Source organism: Telopea speciosissima, chromosome 4, assembly GCF_018873765.1.
Source record: "Telopea speciosissima isolate NSW1024214 ecotype Mountain lineage chromosome 4, Tspe_v1, whole genome shotgun sequence".
NCBI lineage: Eukaryota > Viridiplantae > Streptophyta > Magnoliopsida > Proteales > Proteaceae > Telopea > Telopea speciosissima.
In genome coordinates, this window is record NC_057919.1 from 9,098,880 (window position 1) to 9,125,854 (window position 26,975).

The 26,975-nt window shown below is 40.0% G+C and overlaps 4 protein-coding genes and 1 non-coding gene across 5 annotated transcripts; 2 read left to right on the forward strand and 3 right to left on the reverse strand.

Moving 5' to 3' along the window:
* Positions 1 to 2,914: 2,914 nt before the first annotated feature.
* LOC122658297 (phosphoprotein ECPP44-like) lies at positions 2,915 to 3,661 on the forward strand (the record flags this gene model as incomplete). Its single annotated transcript, XM_043853219.1, has 2 exons — positions 2,915 to 3,112; positions 3,224 to 3,661. Coding segments are annotated over 2 exons (636 nt in total), but the record flags the coding sequence as incomplete, so codon positions are not given.
* A 3,538-nt stretch (positions 3,662 to 7,199) lies between these two features.
* TRNAT-UGU lies at positions 7,200 to 7,271 on the forward strand. The gene has a single exon. It is a non-coding gene; the product is annotated as a tRNA-Thr (tRNA).
* Positions 7,272 to 7,631: 360 nt separating this feature from the next.
* Positions 7,632 to 10,053, reverse strand: LOC122659723. The gene is made up of 3 exons (XM_043854834.1): positions 9,549 to 10,053; positions 9,164 to 9,349; positions 7,632 to 7,953 (listed from the first exon to the last, which is right to left on the reverse strand). Exons 1-3 carry the CDS (start codon positions 9,978 to 9,980, stop codon positions 7,666 to 7,668), a joined length of 906 nt encoding a protein of 301 aa, XP_043710769.1. The 5' UTR covers positions 9,981 to 10,053; the 3' UTR covers positions 7,632 to 7,665.
* Positions 10,054 to 12,435: 2,382 nt separating this feature from the next.
* On the reverse strand, positions 12,436 to 15,681 carry LOC122658822 (alcohol dehydrogenase-like 7). Its single transcript, XM_043853947.1, has 10 exons — positions 15,560 to 15,681; positions 15,328 to 15,464; positions 15,189 to 15,235; positions 14,750 to 15,078; positions 14,553 to 14,635; positions 14,339 to 14,414; positions 14,169 to 14,233; positions 13,041 to 13,136; positions 12,781 to 12,945; positions 12,436 to 12,652 (listed from the first exon to the last, which is right to left on the reverse strand). Exons 1-10 carry the CDS (start codon positions 15,633 to 15,635, stop codon positions 12,521 to 12,523), a joined length of 1,206 nt encoding a protein of 401 aa, XP_043709882.1. The 5' UTR covers positions 15,636 to 15,681; the 3' UTR covers positions 12,436 to 12,520.
* A 6,210-nt stretch (positions 15,682 to 21,891) lies between these two features.
* On the reverse strand, positions 21,892 to 24,890 carry LOC122658298 (alcohol dehydrogenase-like 7). The gene is made up of 10 exons (XM_043853221.1): positions 24,839 to 24,890; positions 24,611 to 24,747; positions 24,451 to 24,497; positions 23,929 to 24,254; positions 23,719 to 23,801; positions 23,526 to 23,601; positions 23,347 to 23,411; positions 22,456 to 22,551; positions 22,190 to 22,354; positions 21,892 to 22,047 (listed from the first exon to the last, which is right to left on the reverse strand). The coding sequence occupies exons 1-10, from the start codon at positions 24,888 to 24,890 to the stop codon at positions 21,913 to 21,915; spliced, it is 1,182 nt and encodes a 393-aa protein (XP_043709156.1). The 3' UTR covers positions 21,892 to 21,912.
* Between the last annotated feature and the right edge of the window lie 2,085 nt (positions 24,891 to 26,975).

The following is a 26,975-nucleotide window of genomic DNA, read 5'->3' on the forward strand; positions in this document are numbered from 1 at the left end:
CTCCATTTGAGAATTTTGAGTAAATATAGGTCGACTGTAGGGAAGGGATAGTAATTGCCAATACCTAAAACCAGACTCATTTGGTCAAAGTCTAAGATTCTTAGTTGGCCCTTTTCTCTGTTTTTGGTATTAAAATAGGCCCTCACGTCAAATCATACCCAATTGGTAAGGTGTTATCCGACATGTGGACGGTGTCCCCATTGTTTAAGAGGCAGGTCAAGACTGCCATTGGCCACAGTAGTTGATGACAACACTTTCACACGTATCCTTTCTTGTATATGGTAGAATAAATATATCATTAATAAGATGCTGACGGGTCGAATTTACTTTCTTAGTACAAAGAAAAGACCGAAAGAGATGATCCTTGATTTTAATTCGGATAGCCACTTGTCCGGACTCAGGAGTCGAGGAGGTGCTTCAAGGAATTAGGGAACTTATCCACATCATCTCCCCTTACGTGGAGAGTAACGTTTCTTTATGGGAAATAGAACGTTATCTGGTCGTGTGTGGCTCCACGCCCACACACAAGACACCTATGGATATAGATAATCGAGCTTCCATTCTAAAGGCCCTCGACCGTTGAGTGACTCTGGTTCATCTATTACATGACTACCCATCTATAGGGTTTCATTTGAACTTTGAATTCAAAAGATTCCCAAAACTCCTATCCAACCATTTATTGAAATATCAAATCTAATTAACAGCTAATTTACAGCTCTAGGATATTGGATCATGGATGGACGGCAAATATGGTGCTTTGATCATTAGTCCGTAGTGCTTAATATGTATTACCATTCATGTGAACAGACTACACAGGATTAATTAAGGCACGCGACAAATATATGATGAGTAACAAGTAAATTAAATTTCACAAAATAATAATTCTTTTTCTCTGATACAATTAAAAGTTCTCGATAATGCTTAATCTTTTAGTGCCTTTGTAGTTCAGATCTGCAAGTCCGACACGTAAAAGATGCTTTATCCAACGATACAGAATTAATCAAGCAAACAAAAGGAAAAGAGTATATGAGAATTTCAAAGGGTATTGCTACAGTAAAATGGGTAAGGTCATGCAAAAGTGATCTCGCATTTCCCCTAATATTTATCTCAAAACTAATTAAACATTCGAGTTTCACCAACTACTTTCAAAACCAAAAGCATACTGCATTGTTTAGGATCGAATGAGACTTTCGTGAAATGAATAAATATCCTGAAACTCATTCATGCATGTACATGCTCTAATATCCATTTAGAACTTCCCAAAGAAAATATCTAAAAAGGGTGTAGTGGCTCCTCCAATGGTTAAATAAAGATAGTGTCGGTACACGCTGAAATACTTAATCATGAAAATTTGGAAACCAAGCCGAAAGACCCACTCCACTGGTCCCCTCCATCCCCCCAAAAAATGTCCTTCTCAATCAAGTTTTAGATTTAACTAGTTGGAGTTTGTGATCATCTCTTTTAACAGTGAAGGCAGATTTAAAGAGAGATAAGATACGGTTCTCGTCAAAAGCCTAAGCCGACATGGACGTAATCATTCAAATCAGCATCAAAAGATTGATAAGGTTGTCAAACGATCAGTTTGCTCTGGTTTGAATCGTTATTTTATATATCAGTTTATAAAAACCAATTTGAACCAATAACTAATGGTTCCATCGGTATCGATTTGTTACCGGTTTTTTCTGGTTTAAAATTTTCATTGATCTATCTACTCAATTTTAATTTTCTAATAATAACTTAAAATCAAATTCATACCAAACATGATAAAGAATTGAATCCAATCAGTTTGGATCAGAACCAGCCGATTATACTTCTTGACCAGAATCGACACTGGCCGATTCGATTCCGTGTTTTTTGAAACCTTGGGCGTGAAGCGTGATTGCCTGACGAACCCTTAAGCATAAACCAACGGCAACTCCCACCCACCACTCTCCGATCTCGAAACACCGACTCTCCAATGCCACCGCCACGTGCCCGTGTATTGATAAGTACGACGTGTCCACACCGACCTTCAAGATTGATCTTCCCGAAGCCGACATGTCATGTCCTTATTGCTTGCTAACCTACTCTCCACGTTATCTTACACCTGTCAACGATTCTATTGGTTGTCGACAGGCTCCGTGGGTCCCGTTCGTCTTGTCTCGTCTCTCGTCTCTTCCTCTTCTTTATTTTTCTTTTTTTTTGTCGGTTACTATGGTCGAATGGCCCACCAGTAGCCCAGTTGTTCTTGGTTTTCATTTTCTTAATAGCGTTAGATCCGCGTAAGCAAGGATCTTATTCCACTCTCCGTCTACTATAAAGGTCCACTCCTAACTCTCTACAGACATCAAAACCACTCTCATAGTCATACTCTCTCATCTGCTAATTGAAGCTTTTCTCATTCGGACAAGTTTTTTAAAACTGCGAATATAATCTCAGTCTCTCGTTTCTGTTTTCTCTATAAATCTAGTTTTTACGTCCTTTCCTGTGTTTCCAAAGGTGATCAGCAATGGCGCAAGAAACCCCGAAAGATACCAACGTGGAGACCACGGAGCGTGGGATGTTCGATTTCCTTTGGAAGAAAACTGAGGAGAAACCACAAATACAGGAAGAGAAGCCACAAATCCATGAAGAGAAACCACAAATACACGAAGAGAAGCCCCAAATCCATGAAGAGAAACCACAAATACAGGAGGAAGAGGTGATCGTCAACGATTTTGAGAAGCTGAAGGTATCGGAACAACCCGAAGAAGAGTCAGAGGAGGGCAAGGTGTACAAGGTGTCGGACCAAAACGAAGATGAGTTTGAGAAGGTAAGGGTGTCGGAAAAACCCAAAGATGAGTTCGAGGAGGGAAAGGTGTTCGATGTGTCGGAACAAACCGGAGATGAGTTTGAGAAGGTGAAGGTGTCGGAACAACCCAAAGATGAGTTTGAGGACGGCCAGGTGTTCAAGGTTTCTGAAGAACCAGAAGACGAGTTTCAGAAGCTCAAGGGGTCGGAACAACCCAGAGACGAGTTTGAGAAAGTGAAGGTGTTGGAACAAACCGAAGAACACAAGGAAGAAGAGGAGGGTAAGAAGAAGCCTGGTCTTCTTGGGAAGCTTCACCGAACTAACAGCAACTCCAGTATCTCGGTAATTAATTTCTCCTTTCCTTTCTCGTTCTTTCAATGCATGAGAATAGAATGGACAGTACTATTTTAGACTTAAAATTTTCTGACGTAATTTCCTGAAATTAATATTCAGTCTAGCGATGAGGAAGAAGTAGAAGAGGGCGGAGAGAAAAAGAAGAAGACGAAGAAAGGATTAAAGGAGCAGATGGCGAGTGACAGGGAACAGGAGAAGAAAGAGGAGCAAGAAAACTACTTGGACACCAGCGTCCACATGGAGAAGAGTGATGACGTCAACCAAGCCCCACCACCACATGTTGAGTTGGTGGCATATCCAGAGGAGAAGAAGGGTTTGCTGGAAAAGATCAAAGAGAAGGTACCTGGGCGACACAAGAAAACCGAAGATGCCAACGCAACTTCGCCTTTACCTTCTCCGGTTAGTCCGGCGGAGTATGCCGGAGAAGGGCATGCTCACGATGGGGAGGGCAAAGAGAAGAAGGGATTATTGGAGAAGATCAAGGGAAAAATTCCTGGGTACCATAAGAATAGTGAGGAGACTACGGGTGGGCACTAAAATTAATTAAGAAGGTAGTCCCTAAAATTGTTACTTGCTTCCTTTGTTTCAAAAAAATAGGATGTTATGTGATCTTTTTCAATCCCGTAAATATATATAAGTGCTTTACGTGCTTATGTATATAAGTTTGTTTCGGATTTTTGATTTAGTTTCTTTCTTCAGTGTGATTATAAGGGGGCGTTTTATCATTTTCTACATTTTCTATATATATATATATGGTTGTTTATTAAACCGTATTTATTTCAATGAAAGTGATTATTACTTCCCTTTTTCTACTTTTGTATGAGGAAATTGATGTTTCTCTCTCTCGCTCTCTCTCTCTCTCTATATATATATATATATATATATATATATATATATATGCTCTTTTTACATATTGCCTTTGCCTGTAATTGAATCGATGCTCCTCATCGAGAGAGAGAGAGAGAGAGAGAGAGAGAAAACTTAAATCTCAACTGGGTCATGTGAAAGTTCATGATGAAGCAAGGAAGAAAAGATTGGCATTTCAATTCCCGATTTACGATCTCACTTTAGTCCTGTGGAGAGTGAATGACGAGGTAGAGCCGAGGGCACGGACCACCAACCAATAAGGCGTTAGAGAATTGCCATTGGTGCGCCTATTGATTGATAATACGAGTACTGCTACAACACGTTGCAAGTTCCAACTTCTGGAGATTCAATCCTCGGAACTAGTGTTTTGGTCAATGGAAACGTCTTCACGGACTAATTGACGAGTTCTTCCTCTCCCCATTGGCTGGGTCTGGATTCAAATCTTCTATGGTGCGAGCTGCCTGTTCTGCTGTACTGCACAGACACAAGGTGGTGTGCATTGATCGTTTTACATTTGTTTGAACAGGGTTAAGGCGATCATTGCACGTAGTCCCATGTCTGCAACATGTCGTAGAAGATCTGTCTTGGTTGGCTCTTGCTTGTACGTGGATTTTTATCTCCTCTAGCTCCCTAACTCGGGCTAATTCTCCAGTTCCTCTAACAAGGGAGAGCTGGAATGATCATACTACCCCTGTCCAAGAATCGTTATCCTTTCCTATTACAGTACGGTGCTGTAACGCATTATGCGGCGTTGCAGAGGCCATGTGGCACAACGAGCTCCACATGGTGTACATGGCCTCTGTAGCTACCGCACGATGCGTTACAGCATCGTGCTATAATAGGAGAGGATAAGAATTCTCTTGTCCAAACACTCTGCCCGAGTGGGATCCACCACCTTCCTGTTAGAGGAATTGGACAACTGGGCCGAACTGGAAATTGAAGGAGATAATTTTCCAGGATGGGGGACCTTTGGGCTGAAAGAATCCTCTAACCTGTCCCGCTAGGTCAATTCCTGACGTGCAACGAGGCCATAATAGTACCATTCAATGTTATAATGATCGAACATTTTATAGAAGTAGAATCCCCATTCCCAAATATCTTTTGGTTTTTTTTCTTATAATGATATTACACAAACTACACATTAATCTCAAAAGGTTAATCAATATTTAGGATTGTGAAATGATGGATATACACACCACACAACATGACCCAAATATCTTCATTGATTGTAACAATCGGTATCGAAGCTTTATTGTATCCAATCTTGTTTACATACAAGATATTTTTTCTTCTGTCCAAATGGTGGTTTATTCGCTAATTCCTGGACCCATATCCTCTTCTATGCGTCTCGCGTGCATCAGGCAGCTGACCACACCTAGCACACATCCCAACACCCATTGAACGGTTGGACGCATGTGACATGCATCTCAACACTGCACAGCCATCCGATGGGCGCTGGACACACTATTACGTTTGAGAGGATCTGGTTCCATTATTGATTTCCTATAAACCCTATAATATTCCTCCAAATTGGAATTGTAGGATTAATTTTGTGATTCTTAGGTACATACTTTAAATATTAAAACGACAAAAAAAAAAAAAAAAAAAAACTCCTTGAGAGCGTAGTGCCTGCACCCAAATAAAAAAAGAGATGAAATGATTGCCCCACCCCTTTGAATGCAAAAAATCTAGGGTTGTAAACGGATCAGATTTGGCTCAGATAGTGCTATATCCGCATCCGCATCCGATTAGCTATCGGACAGATTCGGATAGTGCTATACCGATACGGATACGGATACGGATCGGATATTTTATCCGTTTACATGTAAAGCTTTTCGAATAGCTATAACCTATTCATATCCTCATCCGTTTAGCTTTCGGACGGATTCGGATAGTGCTAAACAGATGCGGAAACGGATTTCGGCTATTCATTTATACCCCTAAAAAAAGCCCGTTGCTCCCATGCACGCCGTGATTGACCCGTGTACCGACGGCCCACGTTGCTAGGGAGAGAACACTGGTTTATCAAAAAACAAGACCACTCTGTTATATTAAAATAATGTTCTTATTGTATGTTTACTATATATAGATTTTAAAATATTAATAACACGACTTGTTAAATGGTGTCATTAGTAAACCAGTTTACCAGAAGAAAAGTCACTATGGGGCGGCAAAGGAAACCATCCAAAGAAGATAAAACAAAGTAAAATATCAGTATCAATAAGCCCAATTAGATCCATTCCTCTTGTACCTTCCAAATCATCCACGTAGCATCAAAAGGGTTTATCTACCTCTCAATGCGTTTGGATGTCAAGCAAAAGACTCAAAAAAAATTAAACTTAAGGAGAGATAGAAATATAAATCAATGATTGCATCAATTTTTGTCACATTATATTTTATCTTTTTTTTTCTTGACATCCAAACACAGCCTTATAATTTGTATTCTTTCCTTGGGGGGTTTTGGGTCGGGCGGCTGGGGACTGCTATATAGCTTTCATGGTATGAAACCTGTTTTTTTCTGGAGGAAAACCTATAAAAATATAGAACGTTAGGCCCACATGAGAAGATATGTATTTTTATGGACACTTGGCTACTGTATAGAGTTTGAATTATGTTTGAAACATCTATTAAAAGCTAGGGAAGTAGTTTTCTGTCGGGATTGTAGTCTAATAATAGTCTATGCCAACACTCTCATGTGTCTATCTCTTTCCTCCTCAAAATAAAAGGGCAAAGATGTCTTTTCATACGCGGAAAAGAGAGATTGACTCCCGGACAGAGTTATTGTTCCCTAAAAGCTAACTTATGTGGAATGGTTTTAAGTCTCAATAAATGTTTATATGATTGGAAGCAAACTGGATTAGTCACCATCTAATTCGAACCCTATTCATCAAGACCTTCGAAATTGGAATTGGAAAGAATTTCATTGAGTTCTATAAGTTTAATATTTAAAAATAGGGAAAATAACCCTGAAAGGCAGCATCGCATCTGCAACTAGACACAGGGACGCGAAATGACTATCCCACTCCCCATAAAAGGCAGCAATCCCACCCCTGTTGATGCAAATGTAGACCCTCTCATTGGCCCTAGAGGCCAAATCAGAGAATCCATTCCTTTAAAAATATAATAATAATAAAATATAAAGATAAAATATAATTATACTTAAATGATTGATAAAATGAAAATTATTTTTCAGCTAAGTATTGTCTCTGCCTCTATAGCTCAGTGGTAGAGCGTCAGTCTTGTAAACTGAAGGTCTGTAGTTCGATCCTGCATGGAGGCAATTTTTTTTTTTTTGGTTTTCTGCCTCAGAAGAACCTGGAGATTTCGTAACGATTCCAATCCCAAAAAAAAAGGCCAAAACTTGTGGTGCCCAACCAGTTTTAGAGAATGAAGAAGCTTGAGAGTTTGACTTTAAGCCCATATCCCATAGGCCCACCATACTGTATGATCAGGGCAATCAAGCTCGGAAGAACATGAGGCCCAAATATTCAGAAATACCAGTAATGCCTTCACCAAACCAAAACACTATGCCGCTAATAAAGTAATAACTAATAACTGGCTAACAGTCAACAAGAAGCATAATTAATGTAAGTATAAACCTAAGGTAATAAACACCTAAGAACTTGAAAATGATTTTGAGAATTGAGAGTTAATTTTTCATTCATAGAGAGAGTTCATTGATAATCACAAGAATGGAGCAAAGAGATGGGCTTGCCGAGTAGGTTGCCTTGCAATGTGACGGCACAACGTATGTTCCGATAGAACTTGGGCCTCACCAGCTTCCCGAGAACATAAGCCCTTGACCTCACTAGGAACGTCAGGTTCAGCGGCACCACCATGCTCTTCAGGTCCTGCTCTCCTCCGTTCACTACCGATACCCCTCCATACAACGGCACTTGGCTTCCCTTCACTGTTACCGTTATCATCCGCTGGCTCTTCCTCGATTGGTAGAACTTCTCCATCTGCAAGTGGCCACGTGTCACTCATTAATTTTATCATCCCACATCATTTTAACTGTAGGGAAAAAGCATGATATCTGGTCGCGTGTGGTCACGGCACCTATGCCAGACATAGGGACACATGAAATGACTCTATACCCCTCAAGAAGTTCCACCTTTCTATGGGGCACAGCGATCATTTCACGTGGCCCTGACCCTGTGTTTGGATAGAGGGGCCACAAGCAGCACATGACCAGGTAACGTTCTCTTTTACCTTAACTTCAAAATCATTTCATTTCATATATTATTTAATGGTTAAGGTTGGGCTCGCCAATTTTATGCCCAGCCGAGTTACCAGCCCATATGTAATGCACAAAGATAAATATGGAAAGGGGAAAAGAACTCTGTTGAGGAGTGGCCTATAAAATTTTTAGCCATATCACCGTATCATATATAATTAGTGGATTAAAAAAGAAAGCTAACCAAGACTTTAGGGCCTGCACATGTATGGTGACCAATGAGGGTGTACAAAGGCATCATGAAGGGGTGGGATTTCTACCTTTCCATGGAAGCGGAGTGGTCACTTTGCACTCACCCAGTGTATGGGGAAAAGGTTCTAGCCGGGTTAGCGTTCTTTTTCCTTTAGTTTTTTTGATTTTTTCAGTAAATTTTTTTTCCTTTAGTTAATTAATGATTAAAATAGCGCCGTGGGTAATTGATCATAAGATCATAGATGGATGAACTACAATCACATTATCGTACAATAATGCAGGGAGCACCACATCAACATCTCAAACATTATCCGACTTACGTTATTTCCTAGGTCTCTAGTGTGGATACTGGACTCGAGAGCTAAAAATTAAAATCAGCTTATGTGGGGACCATTTGATCATTGATATCCCCTAAAAAAAATACCTTTCCTGTATTAGCGCAGAATCTGCACTAATGCAGAGTACAGACAGGAAAAGGCTGCAACCTTATTAAACGTACGCCAAATATATATAAATGCATGGACGGAACGGTACATAGCATCTAAACTAACATCTATGCCCAACGGCCCCACCCCAATACAGAGATGAATCATACCTTTCAAACAGCCAGCGTGACAGCTGGTTCACGATATCGGATCCGATACCATGAACTAAAACTATATCCGTAATCCGCTACCATTTCTCTGTTAAGGTCAATTGTTTAAAGCAAAAAAAACAATCGAGGATGTTTGTGTTTGACTTACATATCCAGCGGCTAGCTTGAGCTGATAGTAGTAGAGTTGGAGTGGGGTGGAAGTGACGTGGATACCGAAGAAGGTAGCTGGATTCCTGAACCAAATCTTGACCGTCGAATTCAATGACATCATATCCGTCGGGACTCCTGAACCGTCCATCCCTGCTTGTATGTTAAAGCTCTCGAACACTATGCTCTGCACATTCCCCCAACACATTTAATTAGGCCGACTCGAGAATGTAGGTTTTAGGGCGAGTCAAGGTCAGAGTGGTCTTTTGTCAACATCCGGCCTATGCCTAAAATGTGAGTTGCCTCGGACGATTTTGGAGTCCACACCGAGTCGCAACTCACAATAACCAGAGAAAAACTAGTTTTTTAAGCTATTAAGCACAAACCTTAATGGAGATTTTGGGTTTGTATGGTTTGCTTGCGCCCCACAAGATCAACGAGAACACCGTGAACAGAACGACGAAGGAGAAAATGAAACAGAGCACATAGAATCTCGCAACCTCGCCTGAACTCCTGCCACCTGCGACGACATCGTCTTCGTCTTCTTCTTCGTTGACATCTCTGTGGATCTTCTTCCATGCGGTGACATTTCTAGGGTTCTTTAGAGAAGCCGAGAATCGGGTGGTGGACGATTCACGGGAATGATGAATGGGAGAACTATGGTAGTGATGTGGAGAACCTATGGGGCTCGATCCGTACGACATCTTCTCCACATCATGCTGCGATGGGCTCTGCACGTAGTAGAGGGGCCGCCGAGGGGACCGTGGCGGCGACGATGCGTCCAGACTCGTAACCTCCGAGTCAGATTTCACGTGCATTGTTTCAGACGAGGCGATAGGACTAAATAGCGAAATCAGTGACTGTTACTGTTACTGTTACAGATGATTAAGGGCGAGAGAGAGAGAGAAACGAAGAAGAGGGAATAGGGTATAGCTTTTCTCTTTGCTTTATAATTTCTGCATTTAAAACACTGAGAAACTCTGAAACTGAAAGTTCGGGATGTATTTGACAGCAAGAACGTTTCTGGCTACTAAGATGAGTTTCCTTCCTGGGTTAAGCTCTCTAAAATGCGCCCATGGTGCTTATTGTACACGCTTTCCTTTCCCTTCTCTTCTTCACTCTTGTAGGCTGTGGGCCTGTGGCTACCAGTTTTCCCTCCTTACCCTTTTCAGGATTGCTCCTGCCTTGTAAGCAAAAGCTGGCTTTAACGGTTTTGGAAATTTTGGTTTGGGGAATCGAAGTGGCCACTGGGTACTTTGGGTAGCGGAAACGACGGTATATAGATGCAGGCGCCAGGCAGTTTCATCTTTTTTTTTTTCCTTTTTTTCTTTCTTTTGGGAGACAGGAGGGGTATCCGACTTTAGGCCGACTAAATCCCCCCGGGCTCGGCTCGTACATGACCCCCGCGCCACGCACGAACCGGGAGCTTCTGGGCCCTAGTAAACCTCAGGGGGGTGGCCCCAAGAAATTATGCAGCGGCGAAGGTTTGATCACGAGACCTCGCTTCTTGAGGCAGAGTCTCATGCCCCCTCCAAGCCAGCTACGCTAACCCCTTGAGGTGCAGTTTCATCTTTTTAATGCTAGACTAGGGTCCTATCTCTCCGTGATCGCTCATTTAGCTAATTGGGCAGGGACTGGCCTGGACGGGCTCGATCGGTCTCAAATTATAATCAGGTATTAGAATCGGGCTTTAACCAGGTGTGGGTATGTTTAACTTTAAATGGTCAAAATGTGTAACCCTAAAATTGATCTCTAAAGTGGGTAGGAGGAAAAAAATAAAAAATGGTTGGCCGTAAATTCCCAATCCGCAATACTCATGGATTTTAAATGGTCTCCCCATGCTCTTGTCATGGACGAATCCGGATCAGCTACCCACATGGGGACAGGTGGGGACAAATTTGACCCCTCCATGGGGTAGGGGTCCCACACCCCCATGGAGGGTTCAGATCTATCCCCACCCGTCCCCATGTGGGTAGCAGATCTGAACTCGTCATGGACTGGGCTCTCATGTCGAAATGAAATCCGATTTCTAATATGTTCTGAAACATTATATAGTGTAACTCTCTTAACAATAATATATAAAAGACAGAGGGCTAATCTCCGTAAAAGGAAAAAATGAATGAGACAACACAAACAAGTGTTAGCATTAATGTCATATCTCATGATCATTGTATACTATTCACAACAGTAAATAACAGTGATGAGCCATCCATCTTTTTTAATTTATTTTAATACATATAAATATTCAGTTCACAAGTAAGTGGTACTCCTTCCCTTTGTTTTCTGATCTTTTCTTAGTGAAAAATGATCGAATCCATTTAAGTTTGAAATTTTTTGAAAATCACTTTTCCCTTTCAAAGAATAATTTAAGATTCATGTTTGGAAGGCTCTTCATGATGGTATTCCGGTCCAGGATATTTTGGCCATGTGGATCTCTTTAGATTCTTCTTGTGTGTTTTGTAATGGTTATAGGAAATCAATTTGGCATGTGTTTTTTATTTTTTTTAAGTTTTCTAAAAGAATATGGGTTACAGGTCCGATGGGTTTAAGAACAGAGTTTCTCTCGGGGCTCTTCAGTCCTATCCATCTTCTTTCTTTTCGAATCCTCCGGTTTGCAGCTTCATGATCTTCAGTGGTTCTACTTTGTTGTTGCTGTTATTCTTTACCTTATTTGGTTTCATTGAAATCAAGTTGATGCTAGTAATGTTAAACCTAATCCTTCTTTGGTCTTGAACAATGTTCATAGATGGATCTTTGACTTATTATTGTCTCCTGCCCCTCCCTTATTGTTTTCCTCTGACGAGATCGTACCTTCTCTAATTGATGCGTCTGATCTGCCCAATTTGAGTATATTGATATGCGCTGGCACAATTAACAGCAATTTGAGTATTTCAGGTTAAGTCTATGGAGTTTTGTTTCAAAGCCATTTTGAGTCTAGGGGTGACTATACCCCGAAAAGTGTTTGGGCAAGTATAGGGTGGTCATTGCACCCCCTTTTGTTAGGGGCACTAGGGAACTAGGCCGGGCAAGGAATTGGAGGACATAAAGATCCAAAGTCAACCTATGTACCTTCTAAGAGTTCTGTGGATATTGTATCTATTTTCAATTAAGGGAGAATGTTCTCTGTGCTTGTGTCCGGGCACATGGGCAACCTGTGCAGGGGGCAGGGTGGTCATTGCGCCCACCCCCATATGCCTGGGCGCAGACTTCGCTGTGCCCCTTCAATTAATTAGGGTTTTTATTGCTTTCAACGAAAAACTACAGATTGCCTCGTGGAAATAGTTAAATATCTCTTATTATCCACACAAATCATACATTTGTATGTGTTATTTAAATGTGGCAAACCATCGTTATCTCATTACATGGGAGGGTTTAACTTGTCCATCCAAATAACACAACGAATGCTCTTTCCGGTGAGGAGTAAATCAAAAGCTTTATTAATGTCCTCAAATTGCACCTCATGTGTAATGTACTCATCCAATCGAAGCTCCTGTCATTACCAAAATAGAGTGTGAATTATCTTCCAACGGTTATAAATTGGAAATCAAAACAGAAGTGAAGGGAGAGGGGTGAGAACTGAGAATATATAGCTCTACTAAGATACAGAAAACATCTAACCTTGTCTAAATAAGATTTTACGAGAAGTGGAATGTCAGTTTTGGGTTTAACATCTCCAAACAGAGAACCTGTTATGGTTTTACCACTGTAAAGAAGTTCATATGAATTGATGCTTAATTGAGAGGTAGGCTTGTCCACACCTAACATAACTGTCTTTCCCCAACCCTGCACAATTGACAAACAAGTGACTTATGCATGTGAAGATTATATAAACACACACAGAGAGAGACAGAGAGACAGAGAGACAGAGAGAGAGAGACCTTCCGACAGCTCGCGAATGCTTGATGCACAACAGAGGTCAAACCAACGCACTCGAAGCAGTAGTCAGCTCCCCCATCTGTCATCTCACCAATCACCTGAGCAACACAAAGCAACCCAAAATACAAAATTCAAAGACTTTGAATCTAGACATCCTGAAGGCCTAATCAACGATGAAATGGTATAAACCTCATTATGCTCCAGTTTCTCCCCAACCCATCAAGAGAGGTGTAATGTGCTTAATGGGACAGGATCTAGTGTATGGGCATTAGATTTGGATCAGTTAGTGTGAGATATGTTAAAGAGTTTGATTTAACTTGTTCCATCAGTTCTGGAGTTTTCGACGTATCGGTCAAATACCTAACATTTGATATTAGAGTTGGGCACCACATAATATGTTTGAGGCACAGAAAGTGCTATCCAGATTCCAGGAGAAGTTTACTTAGAGTAGAGTGAAAGCCGTCAAGAAAGTACTACCTATTCTAGGCAAAACCCTATAGCAAAGTGGAGCCGTTTGGAAATGATAATCTACCGTGAGAGTAAGAGCTGCCTAGAGTGAGAGCCACCGATGACAATGGCTATGGAAGTGTGGTGATCTATTATGTGCCTAATGAAACCCAATTTAGTGTATTGGCATTAAATTGGATCAGTCTAACATGGGATAGGTTGAAGGATTGTTTTTAACGCGTTCCTTCAACTCTAGAGCTTTTGACGTATTAGTTAAGTACCTAACGGAAACCCATAAAATTTTTGTTTTCTCTTCAATTGATAAAAAACAATATTGTAAACCATTTTGCTTAAAAAAAGAAACCCTAAGATCCAAACACCCAAGTAGGCCCGAAAAGAAAGAGGAAAAGAAAAGCCAGTTGGAGCTAAAATCCAGTCCAATCTCATGATTCTTTTTTTACCTTGGATTGGGCTCCTCTCCCGTGCAGCACAGTATGCGCTATTATGTGATTGGGGAGGCCTCGATCCACGCATCAGCACATCAGGACATGTGCTGACATGTAGATCGGAGCTCCTCAATGCACGATGTGTGCTGCAGACCGTGCGGGGCACAAGTGCGCTGGAGAGGAGCCGGATCCTTGCACCTTTAGTTAGAGCTAAATGCAAGAATTGAGAATAAATACCTCGTGGACAGGCTTGTTCGCGCAGTCTGATGGGTTAATGAAATCTGTGACACCAAATTTCTTCCCTGCATGCAACAATAATCCAGTAACTCGTTATCTCAGTATCTCTTTCTTGTGGCCACTATCATACTTTCTTGTACCCAATTAGGGAGGTTGGGTCAAACATTTACCAATCTCAAACTTGTCTGGATTCAAATCCACACCAATAATTTTGGTAGCTCCACGGAGTCTTGCTCCCTCTGCAACCTAATAACACCAAATTATAATCTTTACCTATCAGCTCAACATCACCTTGTGAGCTAATGATTTCTATTTGAAGCCCATAATGCGAATCGGAAAAGATAATACAGAAAAGTAACTTCTTCTTCTTTTTTTCCATCTTACCGCTAAGCCAATAGCTCCTAAGCCAAAAATGGCAACATTGGTCCCTGTTTCCACATTCGCAGTTTTCCATGCTGCTCCAACCCCTGCAATGAGATTTCCATATTACAAATTCTCAATCTCAACTCTGATTGCCTAAAGGAAATCAAGAAGAAGAAGAAGAAGAAGAATGAGAATTTTGGGTTTGATTTTTAGTTTACCAGTTGAAATCCCGCAACCAAGTAAGCATGCTCTGTTAGGAGGAATGGAAGGATCGATCTTGGTTACATTAGCAACGTCCACCACAGTGTATTCGCTGAAACTGGAGACATTTAAAAAATGGTATATCTCCTCTCCTTTGGAGTCAGTGAATCGGGTCATCGTGCCGTCTCTGGGTAAGAATGGAGAGACAATGAAAGGAAATTTGGAGCATTTGTTGCTCTTCTTTGAGTTGCAGTCCTTGCACTCCTGGCACTCTGTTAACAGTGTTGGAATCACTGTGTCTCCTTCCGTCACTTCTTTCACATTTTCCCCAACACTTTCCACAACCCTGGAAAAAAGAATTTGAAATCAGATTCTTATACAGAGAGACTTTCTCTTAATGCTTTATAAATAAAGGATCTATTTTATTTTCTTTTGGGGATGAATAAGTCAGATTACCCGACAGCTTCGTGTCCTAATATTATTGGAAAAATTGCAGGTGGAACCTGTAATGAAACATTAAAAATTTAGAAAAGAAAAAATAATTGATCTGGTAATAATCCATGAAATGATAAAGAAAAATATAGTTTTGCATTACTTCCATCTTCCAGAAGGTAACATCGCTGTAACAAAGTGATGTGCAAATGATCTTAATCCGAACTTCCCAAGCTTTTGGTGGAGCGACTTCCACCTCCTCTATTTGTAAAGGCTCCCCTGCTTTCCTACATATTGCCGCTGCAATTGTGGATCGATCATCATCATTCAGTTAAATGCGAAGCCAAGATTCCATTAAAATTTTGGAAAGGAATTGCATATAAATCATCAACTACCTCTACATCGAATAGGCTTCCTTCCTCCTTTGGGCTTCTGCTCCTCCTCCATGCTCATGCTCATGCTCATGCTCATTCTCTATCTCTCTCTCTCTCTCTCTGCTATGGGAAAGAACTAAGAAGCCAGCGTTTTTATAGGATTGTCACCTACTAGTTGACGAAATCTGTTGTAACCTTAGTTATTTTACTCAATCTGTAGTAGCGTAAGTTATATTTTCTTGTTGGGAAAAGATAATATAACCATATGGCGTTCTTTCTCCTAACGTCACCCGGTCGCTCATTCTGACCGCCGTACCCCGTGGAACACCGGAAATGACCAGGGATGTAGTGGCGGGCCACCAATATGTCTGGCACGACCGTTGAACGGGTAGGGGTGTCATCTGGTCTGGTTCTGAACTATCGGTCCAGTTCTCTAATGGTTCCGGCTCTAAGATGTCAAGATAGGATCTGAACCAATAAGCTCATCAGTTCCAAATTTGAGATCCAGGACCTTAAATAATGGGTGGTCTGGTTTCAGTTCCTAAGCGGGTCCAATCATTATTATAATATAGAGTCCAAAACAAGGACAATAGGAGCTGCCCTAGAAAAACGATAGATGTTCCAATGTGTTTTTTTTTTTTTGGGTACGAAGATGTTCCAATGTGTTAATGTATATATTATCATCTCATGTGAACATATATGTTAGATTTGAACTAATTTTGATGTCTACAACTTTCACATAATTTCTCATATTTAGATTTTGTTTATGCAGAGAAATAGGGGGAGAGAGAGAGAGTTTAGAAATAGCAAACCAGTATAATAATTCGTCATCTGTCATCACCAATTTGGTGATTCGTGAATAAAATTGTTATTGAAATAATAATCTATACATTGCAATTGTTAGGTTGCTATTTTGCCAAAATTTAGGTTGTACTTGCCATTTCAAATAGTTACAGGGGGTGTCCGTGAAATTTGCCCTTTTCTGTATTATGCAGCGCATGGGGCGCAACCCGCAACCAAACACATGGGGTGAGCCGGTGAGGTGAGGCGATCATTTTGCCCACCCCCATGTGTGTGGGTGCATCTAGTAGAGAATATTTTCCTATATGATTGTGCATTGATCACCCAATTTTAGGTAACATTAAATGTTTTTTTGGGATTATGTCATATATTATTAAAGGGAAGCAGTTTTCTGCATAGGAGTGTGGCCTACACCAGCACTCCCATGTGTCTATCTCTCTCCTCCCTCAAACAAGAAGGCAGAGATGTCTTTTCACATGGGGAGGAGAGAGATAGACTCATGGGAGTGCTGGCATAGGCCACACTCCCGGACAGAGATCTTTTTCCCATTATTAAATTATGGGAAGTAGTTTTTTATCCAAGAGTGTGGCTTACACCACTCCCATGTGTCTATTTCTCTCCTTCTTAAAATAAGGGGACAGAGGTGTAGCCCACACTCCCGCACATGTCTTTTTCCCTTAAATTATTTTGATGATTATGAAAATTTTAAAACTTTTACTTAAAAAAAAACCCATCATTCAAATCCATATTTAATGTGATCAATCAATGTTAATTGACTTTATACTAGCACATTGGTCAATTAGCTAGTCTGATTAGCCAACCCATGTTCACTGATAAATTAACTGTTGACCGCAGAAGGTTATCCTATGCGAGGGTTTGTTACGAATTAAATCACAATTGATTTTGAATTCCCAGATGAGGTTTGGTAGTGTGGTCCTCGACCGATCTACTCATGTGCTGTGTTGTCCCGAGTATAAAAATGGAGATTTGGTGAGGAGCTACGGTCCGATGGTTGACAAGCCAATCTAACGGAGGCGACTCGATTGGAGTAATATTTAATGTTATAGGTTTAATGGTGATCGATAGCCATTTGATATATTAATAATCCTTTTTTGCAATTTATTTATTTTTTCAATAGAGCATACTATGGCTTAATATTAGTATTTCTCTATAAAAATGTTCTTTTTCTATTATTATTTATATTGATAATTTTATACTTGGGATTCTATTTTTTTTGGCATTTTTAAATTTTAATTATTTAATTAATTTCCAATCAATTCCTAGCTTATCCGAACTAGTTGGCACTGGTGAGCAAGGTTCGTAACCAAGGTATCAAACTCGGGATCAGTCAAGGCTGATATTGATCCAGATCAATCAAAATCGATTTGAATTAAAAATGATCAAAATCTGGGTTTTACTGGATAGGGCTTGGATTGATAAAAATATTAATTAAATACTAAAACACGGTATGGATCGATCAAAATCTCCAAAATATCGGTTAAAAACCCAAAATAAAATTTTGACAAGTATCACATCTGATCGGCCAATTCGGTCTGAGATTACGAACCATGCGTAGTAAGCAATTGTGTTGTTGATTCCAATTTAAGTCTTATGATTGGAAAGAAAAACACATGCCCCATTCCACCCGGTTCCTCTCCTCTCAGAAAATTATCACCTACCGTTTCTGTCCAGCCTGTAATATGGGGATAGATCCCACCCAAGCAGGGGTAGGGCCTCCTCTGTACTCAACTACTACTCATTGATTTCGAAGTGAGTCATTGCCAACGCCAAACCGGTAAATCTCACATGTGATTGACTGGTTGGGTGATATAATGATTGCCCCACAGCCCAATTTATGGCAATGAGTTACATTTTCTTTTTGGGAGAATGTACCGCAACGTAGGCTGTGTTAAGACACATGGGCCTATCATTGGCGGGTAGGGTGATCATTGCACCCATCTCGTGTCTAGACACAATAGACGCTGCGGCACAAAGAACAGCGCCTTTTTTTGTTTTTTTTGGGTGCAAACAATGAGTTAAAATAAAAACAAATATAATTAAGACTGCTTTATTGACACCTTTGGTCTCGCTGTCGACACCTAGATAGCACTGCAGCAGCGCTCCTCTTTAAATTAGTTCCATTCGCAGCACCTGCATTCGTCCACACTCTGCGCTGCCGACTAACAATAAATAGTCTCGTTTACTAATAGAAATATAGGGCGGTACGGTTTTATTTTTTAATGATTCTAAGTATTTAAAGTCTCAAACAATGAAATATGTAAAAAAATCCTCAAACTACAAATAAATTTATCAAGTATATAAATAATTGAATATATTTTTAAATATAAAATAAACTAACACTCAATTAAATCCAAAATAATAGATAACTCTTAGTTTTTTTTTTATAATTCTTATATAAGCGATAACTATTAAATATTAATTAATCCTAAATAATTAATTTAAGCATGTTAAATAGTCCCTAGTGGGTCTGGTTCTAGCCGGTTTCTTATTGGGCTTCTGATTTTGGATATGTTGAGGAAACCCATTCCACCGTCCTACCACATTTAATAATCAATCCCAAAACTAGTTCTCAAAACCATCTCATTTAGCAATGGGATGGGTTAATTCTAGGTTTTAGCGGGACAATTTTGGGGTGATTTTCAATTCCAAACCCATATTGACATCCTTAGACTCACGTGGTCACAATTCATAGCTCAAACCCAACAAGATAAGGATGATATTGTTGGTTCCCACTTTCAGCCAAGGGTAGGCCAAGAAACATGCGTTGTTGATTCCCACTTTCAGCCAAAGGTGGGCCAAGAAACATGGCCACATGGCTGAAACATGAGAAGGACGGCTGAGATAAAACTGCATAATAGTTGGTTATTGGAAAGGGGCTCACCTCATTAGGAAGCAATTTGAAAAGTAAGAGATGCAATAGTGGGAATTACTTCACAAATGGGTCATGTACAAAATTAGAGACACGTGGCACCGGAACAAGAGGATGGTAGATACATGGATACGGCGATTATAGCAACTACCAAGTGGGAGCCTTTATGTGACCCATCTATAAAAGGTAAAAGTCTCCATTGAAGAAAGGATACCACAATCAACAACACAACACTCTATTATCTTTATTCCTTTTTTTATCTTTCAAGATGTAGTCTTTCATCTTTTCTTGTAATTTTTGCTGGAGTTGGCTTACAGTCACCGATGTCTCATTGGCTTGTATTTTAAGGGGCATTCAAGTCGGTCTTGCTTGGAAAATAACTCCAGTAATCTTGTCTTTTGGCCCGTGTTTCAGAAGGCAACCATCATCATCAAGTTGTAAACTTCATCAGTCCGTGGTTGGCAGAATTGCGGAGACTTCATCAAATCCGTTTTTGGAAGATGCTTGGAGAATAACTCCAGCAATCTTATTTTTTGGCCCGTGTTTCAGAAGACGACCATTAACATCAAATTGCAAGCTCCATCAATCCAAGGCTAGCAGAGTTGTAGAAGCTTCATCAAATCCGTTTTTGGAGAGATTATGCGATTTGATCGTAGAATAGTTGCAGTGTAAATACCAAGTTGTAAACCTCATCAATGTCGGATTTCGCAAGTTGTACTGACTGCAATTGGATACAGACTGCAAGTAAGCAACTTTGATTTTCAATCTCCTTCCTTTGCTTCGTCCATCACAATTTCCTTTCACTCAGAAGACCTTAGAGCTACTCAGGCACGGAAAGATTCTATTTTTGTCCTGGTTAGAAGTCAGAACAGGCCGTTTTCGACCTCTTAGAACAGCCCGTTTTGGCCTGGTTGGAAGTTAGAACGAACCGTTTCATCTTAGAACAGGTCGTTTAGTCATTTAGAACAGGCCGTTTCGTCCTGATCGAAAGTTGGAACAGGCCGTTTCTTCCTGGTTGGAAGCCCGGACAGACCGTTTCCAGTTCCGTTTGAACCTACGTCAAAGGCTCTGGCACACCTGCATTACCTCCACCACATGCGTTGTGCCCTGTGTGTAGGTGTTGGATTTTCCACCAACAGATATATAGGCTCATTAACTACATAAACGATGAAGTTCTCCTTGAATTGTAGAGTAGGGTTCAACCACCTATCTATGGTCATCATCACTCCCCTCTTATTACAAAGTTGATGATATTACCTAACTGTTTTTTTGTACTTTCTCCATACTATCTGACCTTTCGGTCTCCCTTAACTATGAGAGTGGAAAATTTGACTCTATAATAAAATCTTGTTGTAATCAAAGTGGGTGGAAAAGAAATTAGAGTTTAATTCATGGGCAAGAGATCATTCTTTGGTCATATGGCCCCCTTATATCAGCACAAGACCAATGAGAGCGCACGTAGGAGTATTAACATAGATGAGATCTTTTTTTAATTTCACAGGAGAGAGGTTGAGAAGAAGGAACGGGAGGATTTTATTTTTTTGAGGAGCTCAGCACACCTGACCATGAGTATCACCTCTCATTGCTTAGGTGAAGATCTCCGCATGCACTACCTTATCCCTCTATATTTCCTCAGGTTTCTCCTCAAGTTCATTCAACATTTTTGTCTACAAGTCATATTAAAGACAATGAGAGAGTGAAATAAACATATTTATAAAATTAATTCCAAATTCTTTAAGCTGAAAAAAGAAAAACAGATTTTAAGATAAATACAGACTTGGATTATGGCCACACAAGAAGGGTGGCCATTTCATCATCATCCAAGTGGTCAAACTAACACATGTCAGTTAACTTCAAACAATACAACTTAATTGATAGACTAGCATAGAAATGCAAAATAAAAACCCTATCAATGGTCAGAAAACTAAGGCTGCGTTTGGTATACATTCTAGGTCAATTTTACAATCTCATACGATAAAAACAACTATTTTTTATTGCTCAAGAAAGCGAAATTGACCTGGAATGCATTCCACCAAGCACAGCCTAAGTTTGCCAAGATATTGCCATGCTCACACACACAATTGAACAAGGGGTTATCCAGATTTTCAAGAAATTGATCCATTTGATTGGCCTTAGCAAGCCAGTCACCAATTATCTAAGCACCAACCACATCCAAGTTCCATCTTACAACACCCAAAGGTTCTCCATTATCACCCTATATTGGATGATACAGAGATTAATAGGCCTCTTGAGTTTTCAGGAGTCTGAAGTGTCACAGGCACTAGTAAAGTCTCTGAAATATTTCATTACATTCTCTAAGAAAAATCTGTTAAAAGCATATTGACAAGTCTGATTTCAGATATTCCAGATTTTTAAGTTCCAATTTGTTTGAAAGAAATCTTGAGTTAAATTTTTTTTTTGAACTAATAGCAGTTGTACTTTTCCAAGATACTTCTAAGAACTTAAATTCAGAATTCTGGGGGGGTTTTTATTTTATAATTGTTTCAGATTGGTTCAAGATTCAGAACGATGGCTTGCTCTTGCTCACTTATTCAGTTATTTCCCTTCATGGAAACGATGAAACATCTCTTATTAGTTTCTTTTTTATGAAATGAAATACCTCTTATTATACATTCAAATCTGACATTGTGATTTTGACATGCAACAAACAAGTTTTCGCCCATTACACAGGAGGAGGGATATGCTTGTCCATCCAAATTACACAACGAATGCTCTTTCCAGAGAGGAGTAAATCAAAAGCTTTATTAATGTCCTCAAATTGCAGCTCATGTGTAACGAACTCATCCAATTGAAGCTCCTGCCACCAATAGAATGTGAATTATCATATTTCCTTCTAGTAAAGAATAGCAAGGCCAATATCTATATGATTAAATTTATGGTAACTGAGAATTTGAAATGTGAATGAGCTACTAATCAATATGATACTGAAAACAACTAACCTTGTCCAAGTAAGATTTTACGAGAAGTGGAATATCAGTTTTGGGTTTAATATCTCCAAACATAGAACCCATGATGGTTTTGCCATAGTGAAGAACCTCATATGAACTGAAGCTTAATTGAGCACCAGGCATGTCTACACCTACCACAATTGTCTTTCCCCAACCCTGCACCATGACAAACAAGTGACATGATTGTGAAGATAACAATCATACAAATGCTTGCTGCACCATATATATACCATAGAGAGAGAGAGAGATCGAGCGACCTTTCGACAGCTCGCAAATGCTTGCTGCACCACATAGGCCGAACCAACGCACTCAAAGCAGTAGTCAGCTCCCCCATCTGTCATCTCAGCAATCACCTGAATAATACAAAGCCACAAAAAAGGGGTTAATCTCTGCATAACCATGTGTGGTGCGTGGTGACAATAAGTTGTAACCATCTTCGTAGCAAAGAAAAGATAAAACTCTTTTGCGTGTAAGACAAAACACATTAACTAGTCATATACATTAACTACCTAAAATTCTCCTACTATAAAGAGGTTCAAACTGAGATGATGCCAAGCTCTATGTAATTAACCGTAATTACACCAAGGAAAACCCAACGTTCAAAGAATTTGAAACAATACATTCGTTTATCAAGGAATTGGACACCCTAAGGTCTAAACAAAGATGGAAGGGTATAAAGTATAAACCTTACCCTCCATTTGTTTTTTAAGTCCCTCACTCCCTCAGGGAGAAAATAATCCATGCATTGATGTCATAGGTATCAGATATAATAACACTAGAAAACGAATTTTTCTCCTCTCAGGTTCCTGCCCGGTCAGGTTCGTAGGTTCCTCTCATAGGGAGGGCAGAAATGACGACCTCACCCTATGAGAGGAACCTACGACCGGGCAGGGAACTGAGAGGAGTTAAGTCCCTAGAAAACAGCGTCTGATGTATCACTTTATTAGCTACTGAACTTTATCTTGTGGTGTCAACTTAGTAAGTTATAGACCAAAGAGAAGAGATAAGCTTTATTGGGCCATGGCTCTCTCTCTCTAATTAGGTATTTGGATCTAAGAGTATCTCTATTTAATTGACGTGATATACCATTGGTAATGATTCCCTGTTATATTTAGTTAGAGTGAAATGCAAGAGTTGAGAGCAAAGACCTCACTGAATGGCTTGTTCCCGCAGTCTGATGGGTTAATGAAATCTGTGACACCAAATTTCTTCCCTGCAGGCAACAATAACTAGTAACTCGTTAACTCAAAGGTCTCTCTCATGGCAACAATCATACTTTCTTGAATCTAACAGGAAAGGGGTAAGGGACGGTTGGATCAACGTTTACCAATCTCAAACTTGTTTGGGTTCAAATCCACACCAATAATTTTGGCAGCTCCACGAAGTCTTGCTCCCTCTGCAACCTGCCAACACCAGATTTATAATCTTTACGTATCATCTTAAAGTTCTCCCCTTTTTTTTTTTGCTTGTAAATGTTAACATTTGTTACTGCAAGTCGATCAGGAGCTTGTCCATCTTACCGCCAAACCAATAGCTCCTAAGCCAAATATGGCCACGCTGGACCCTGCTTCCACATTCGCAGTTTTCCAGGCTGCCCCAACCCCTGCAATAAAACTTCTATATTACACAATTCTCAATCTGAATTCTGATGGCCTAAAGTAAAGAAGAAGAAATTTTCAATCCGACAGAATAGTGGTTCAAGAGCATTTTGGATTTGATTTTTAGTTTACCAGTTGAAATCCCGCAACCAATTAGGCATGCTCTGTTAGGAGGGATGGAAGGGTCAATCTTGGTCAGATTGGCAACGTCCACCACAGTGTACTCGCTAAAACTGGAGACATATACAAAATGGTATATCACCTCCCCTTTGGAGTCGGTGAAGCAGGTTGTGCCGTCTCTGGGCATCGATGGGGAGACCTTGAAAGGAAATTTGGAGCATTTGTTACTCTTTTTTGATTTGCAATCCCTGCATTCCTGGCACTCTGTTACCAGTGTTGGAATCACAGTGTCTCCTTCCTTCATTTCCTTTACATTTTCTCCAACACTCTCCACAATCCTTTCAAAATCACAGATGATCATTAGGAGAGAAAAATATGTGACAGAGCAGGGGCAGAGAGTGAGAGAACAGAAAAGGAAAAACAACAGTAACAACCAATACAGGGATAAAGGGAAACCTCACAACTAAAGTTTGATGTTAATTATCAAAACAAACAGGGAAGCCTTTTTCTTTGAGAATGAATAAATAATTATACCCAACAGCCTCGTGTCCAAATATTCTTGGAAAAATTGCAGGTGGATCCTATCATGAAACAAGAAAATTATATAAAAATTAGTCTATGAAAAAGCTAGACAAAATAGATAATTGAGAAAAGATAAATCCATGGAAATTAAGATAAAATAGTTTAGGCTTACTTTCATCTTCCAGAAGGTAACATCGCTGTAACACAGTGATGTGCAAATGATCTTAATTCGAACTTCCCAAGCTTTTGGTGGAGCAACCATCACTTCCTCTATTTGTAAAGGCTCCCCTGCTCTCCTACATATCGCAGCTGCAATTGTGGATAGATCACTTTTCAGTTAAATAAGATGGATTTCACTAATTTTTTGAGAAAGGATTGCATATAAAATCATCAACTATACCTCTGCATCGAATAGGTTTCCTTCCGCCTTTACCCTGCTCCTCCCCCTCCATTCTCTTTCTCTCTTTCTCTCTCTCTCTCTCTCTCTCTCTCTCTCCAGAGTGCACACAGATTGTTAAGAGAAACCAAAAGAAGCTTATAACCTCTTTTGTAGGAAAATGATGTGGGAGAGAGCAAAAGAAGCTACCTCGTTTGTAGGAAGATGCTGACCCACATCGTAATTTTTTATTTTTTTTTTGGGTAGAAGTCCCACATCGTAATAACCGAAAACAAAAAAAGGCAACCCAAATGGGTCCTTTAATATTGATTGGTCAAATTGACTCAATAATGAACAATTCTTTAAGAACCGACGTGTAGTCACATCGATAGACCTCAAAACGTTAATATTTTTCTCATCACGCGGTGACTTTCTCGAGTTGGGCTCACGTTCACGTACGTGAGCGTACGATAACGGTTGACAGCCGTCAAGATGTAATTCACCCCTGGACCCATACGGGGTGGATTCCATCTTGACGGCTGTGAGCCATTCTTATACGCTCACGTATTGCACTCGAGTTTCTCGGTTCATAGTCTTCACTCTTCATGCGGTGAGTTTCACGCATGTATGTCGTTTTATACGGTAGATGGGATGCATTTGATACGGATAATCTACAATTAAATAAAATAAAAAAGAAAAGAGAAATATTAAGGAAAAAAAATAACGGATGGGCTTGACTTAATTAGAAAGAAATTGATTCTCTTGTCGTTTTCAATTGAGAAATTTTAAGGAGTCAATTCATATTCATTCATTTCGTATTTATCTATTTAGCTAATTAATAATAATAATAATTGAAATGATAATTGCTAAAATTATCTTAATTATTAAAATAAATACAGCACTTTTCTCCCCCTCTTTGTTAAAAATTAAATTTCTCAGTTTTTTTTATTCAGATGGATCAATATTCTCTATGGGGGAGAGTGACCCATGTGCACGTACAGGGCTAATGAGTGTGCATTGACATCATGGGGGTTAAATTTTCACCTTTCATGGAGGTGGGGTGGTCATTTTGCGCCCTCTTATGACTGGGCATGGGCAGTACACACCATATAGAACTTTCTTCCATAAAAATATATTCATGTACTGTATTTGAATGTAGTTAACAGCGAAGGGCAGACAATAAATTTTTGCATGAAATATAGAAATATCTCTAAGGGAAAAGGTTTTGCACACCGTTAAGATGCCCATCGTTTGTTTATCTCTCTCCCCTCCTTATGGGACAGGACCTCTGTGTGCCACCCATCCCACCTGTTCCATTGGGCAAGGCCACCTACTTGCCTGGAGTGGGCGGCATGTCCAACCCTCTCCCTACATCTAATTATACAAGAGAACTCTCCATTTTATTTTTGGGTGTCAAGATCTACCACCAACCTACAAGAAAACCTCGAACAACTGATTGACAACTGGGGGTTTCGCCATAAGTGATCATAGGGGAAAGATCTTAATTGCTCATTACTGGGTTCGAGCCCATTAAATTTTCTAATATCCTTTAAGGTGAAGCAATAGCTATTTGGTCTGGTGTCCTATGCCTTGCAAGATAGCTTCAAACAACTGATTGTGGAATTGGACAATAAAACATTGATAGCATGTATCAAAGATCACAACAGTCGACCTTCCATTGATGTCCTCTCCATAATAAGAGATATCCAATAGACAAACACTAAAAGAAGCAAGTAGTGCAAGAAAATCGGACTAGGAATTTCATCAATGATCACCTTATTAAGTAAGGCTTAACAAAAAAGCCTTTGCCTCGATTGAGTTGTTGCGTCAGACTCTGCCCTTGCGTCTTGACATAGGGGCGTGCAAAATGACTGTTGCATTATCCTGGAATCCCAAAAATGACCAGGGTGAGGCGGTCCTTTCGCATGTCCTTGTGTCATGGTGCAGCCGTGCAGGACCGTGTGACGTTCTCTTTCCCTTATTATAATAATGCATAGTGGGCGAGCCGTGGAGCAACGGTTAAGTTGCATGTTGGAGCTGATCAAGACTATATTCTTTGGGCTGGGGTTAGGGGTGTCAATTCGTTAGGTTCTTTAGCGGTTCCGGCTCTAAGATGTCAAGACCAGATCCGGACCAATAAGTTCACCAGTTCCAAATCTGA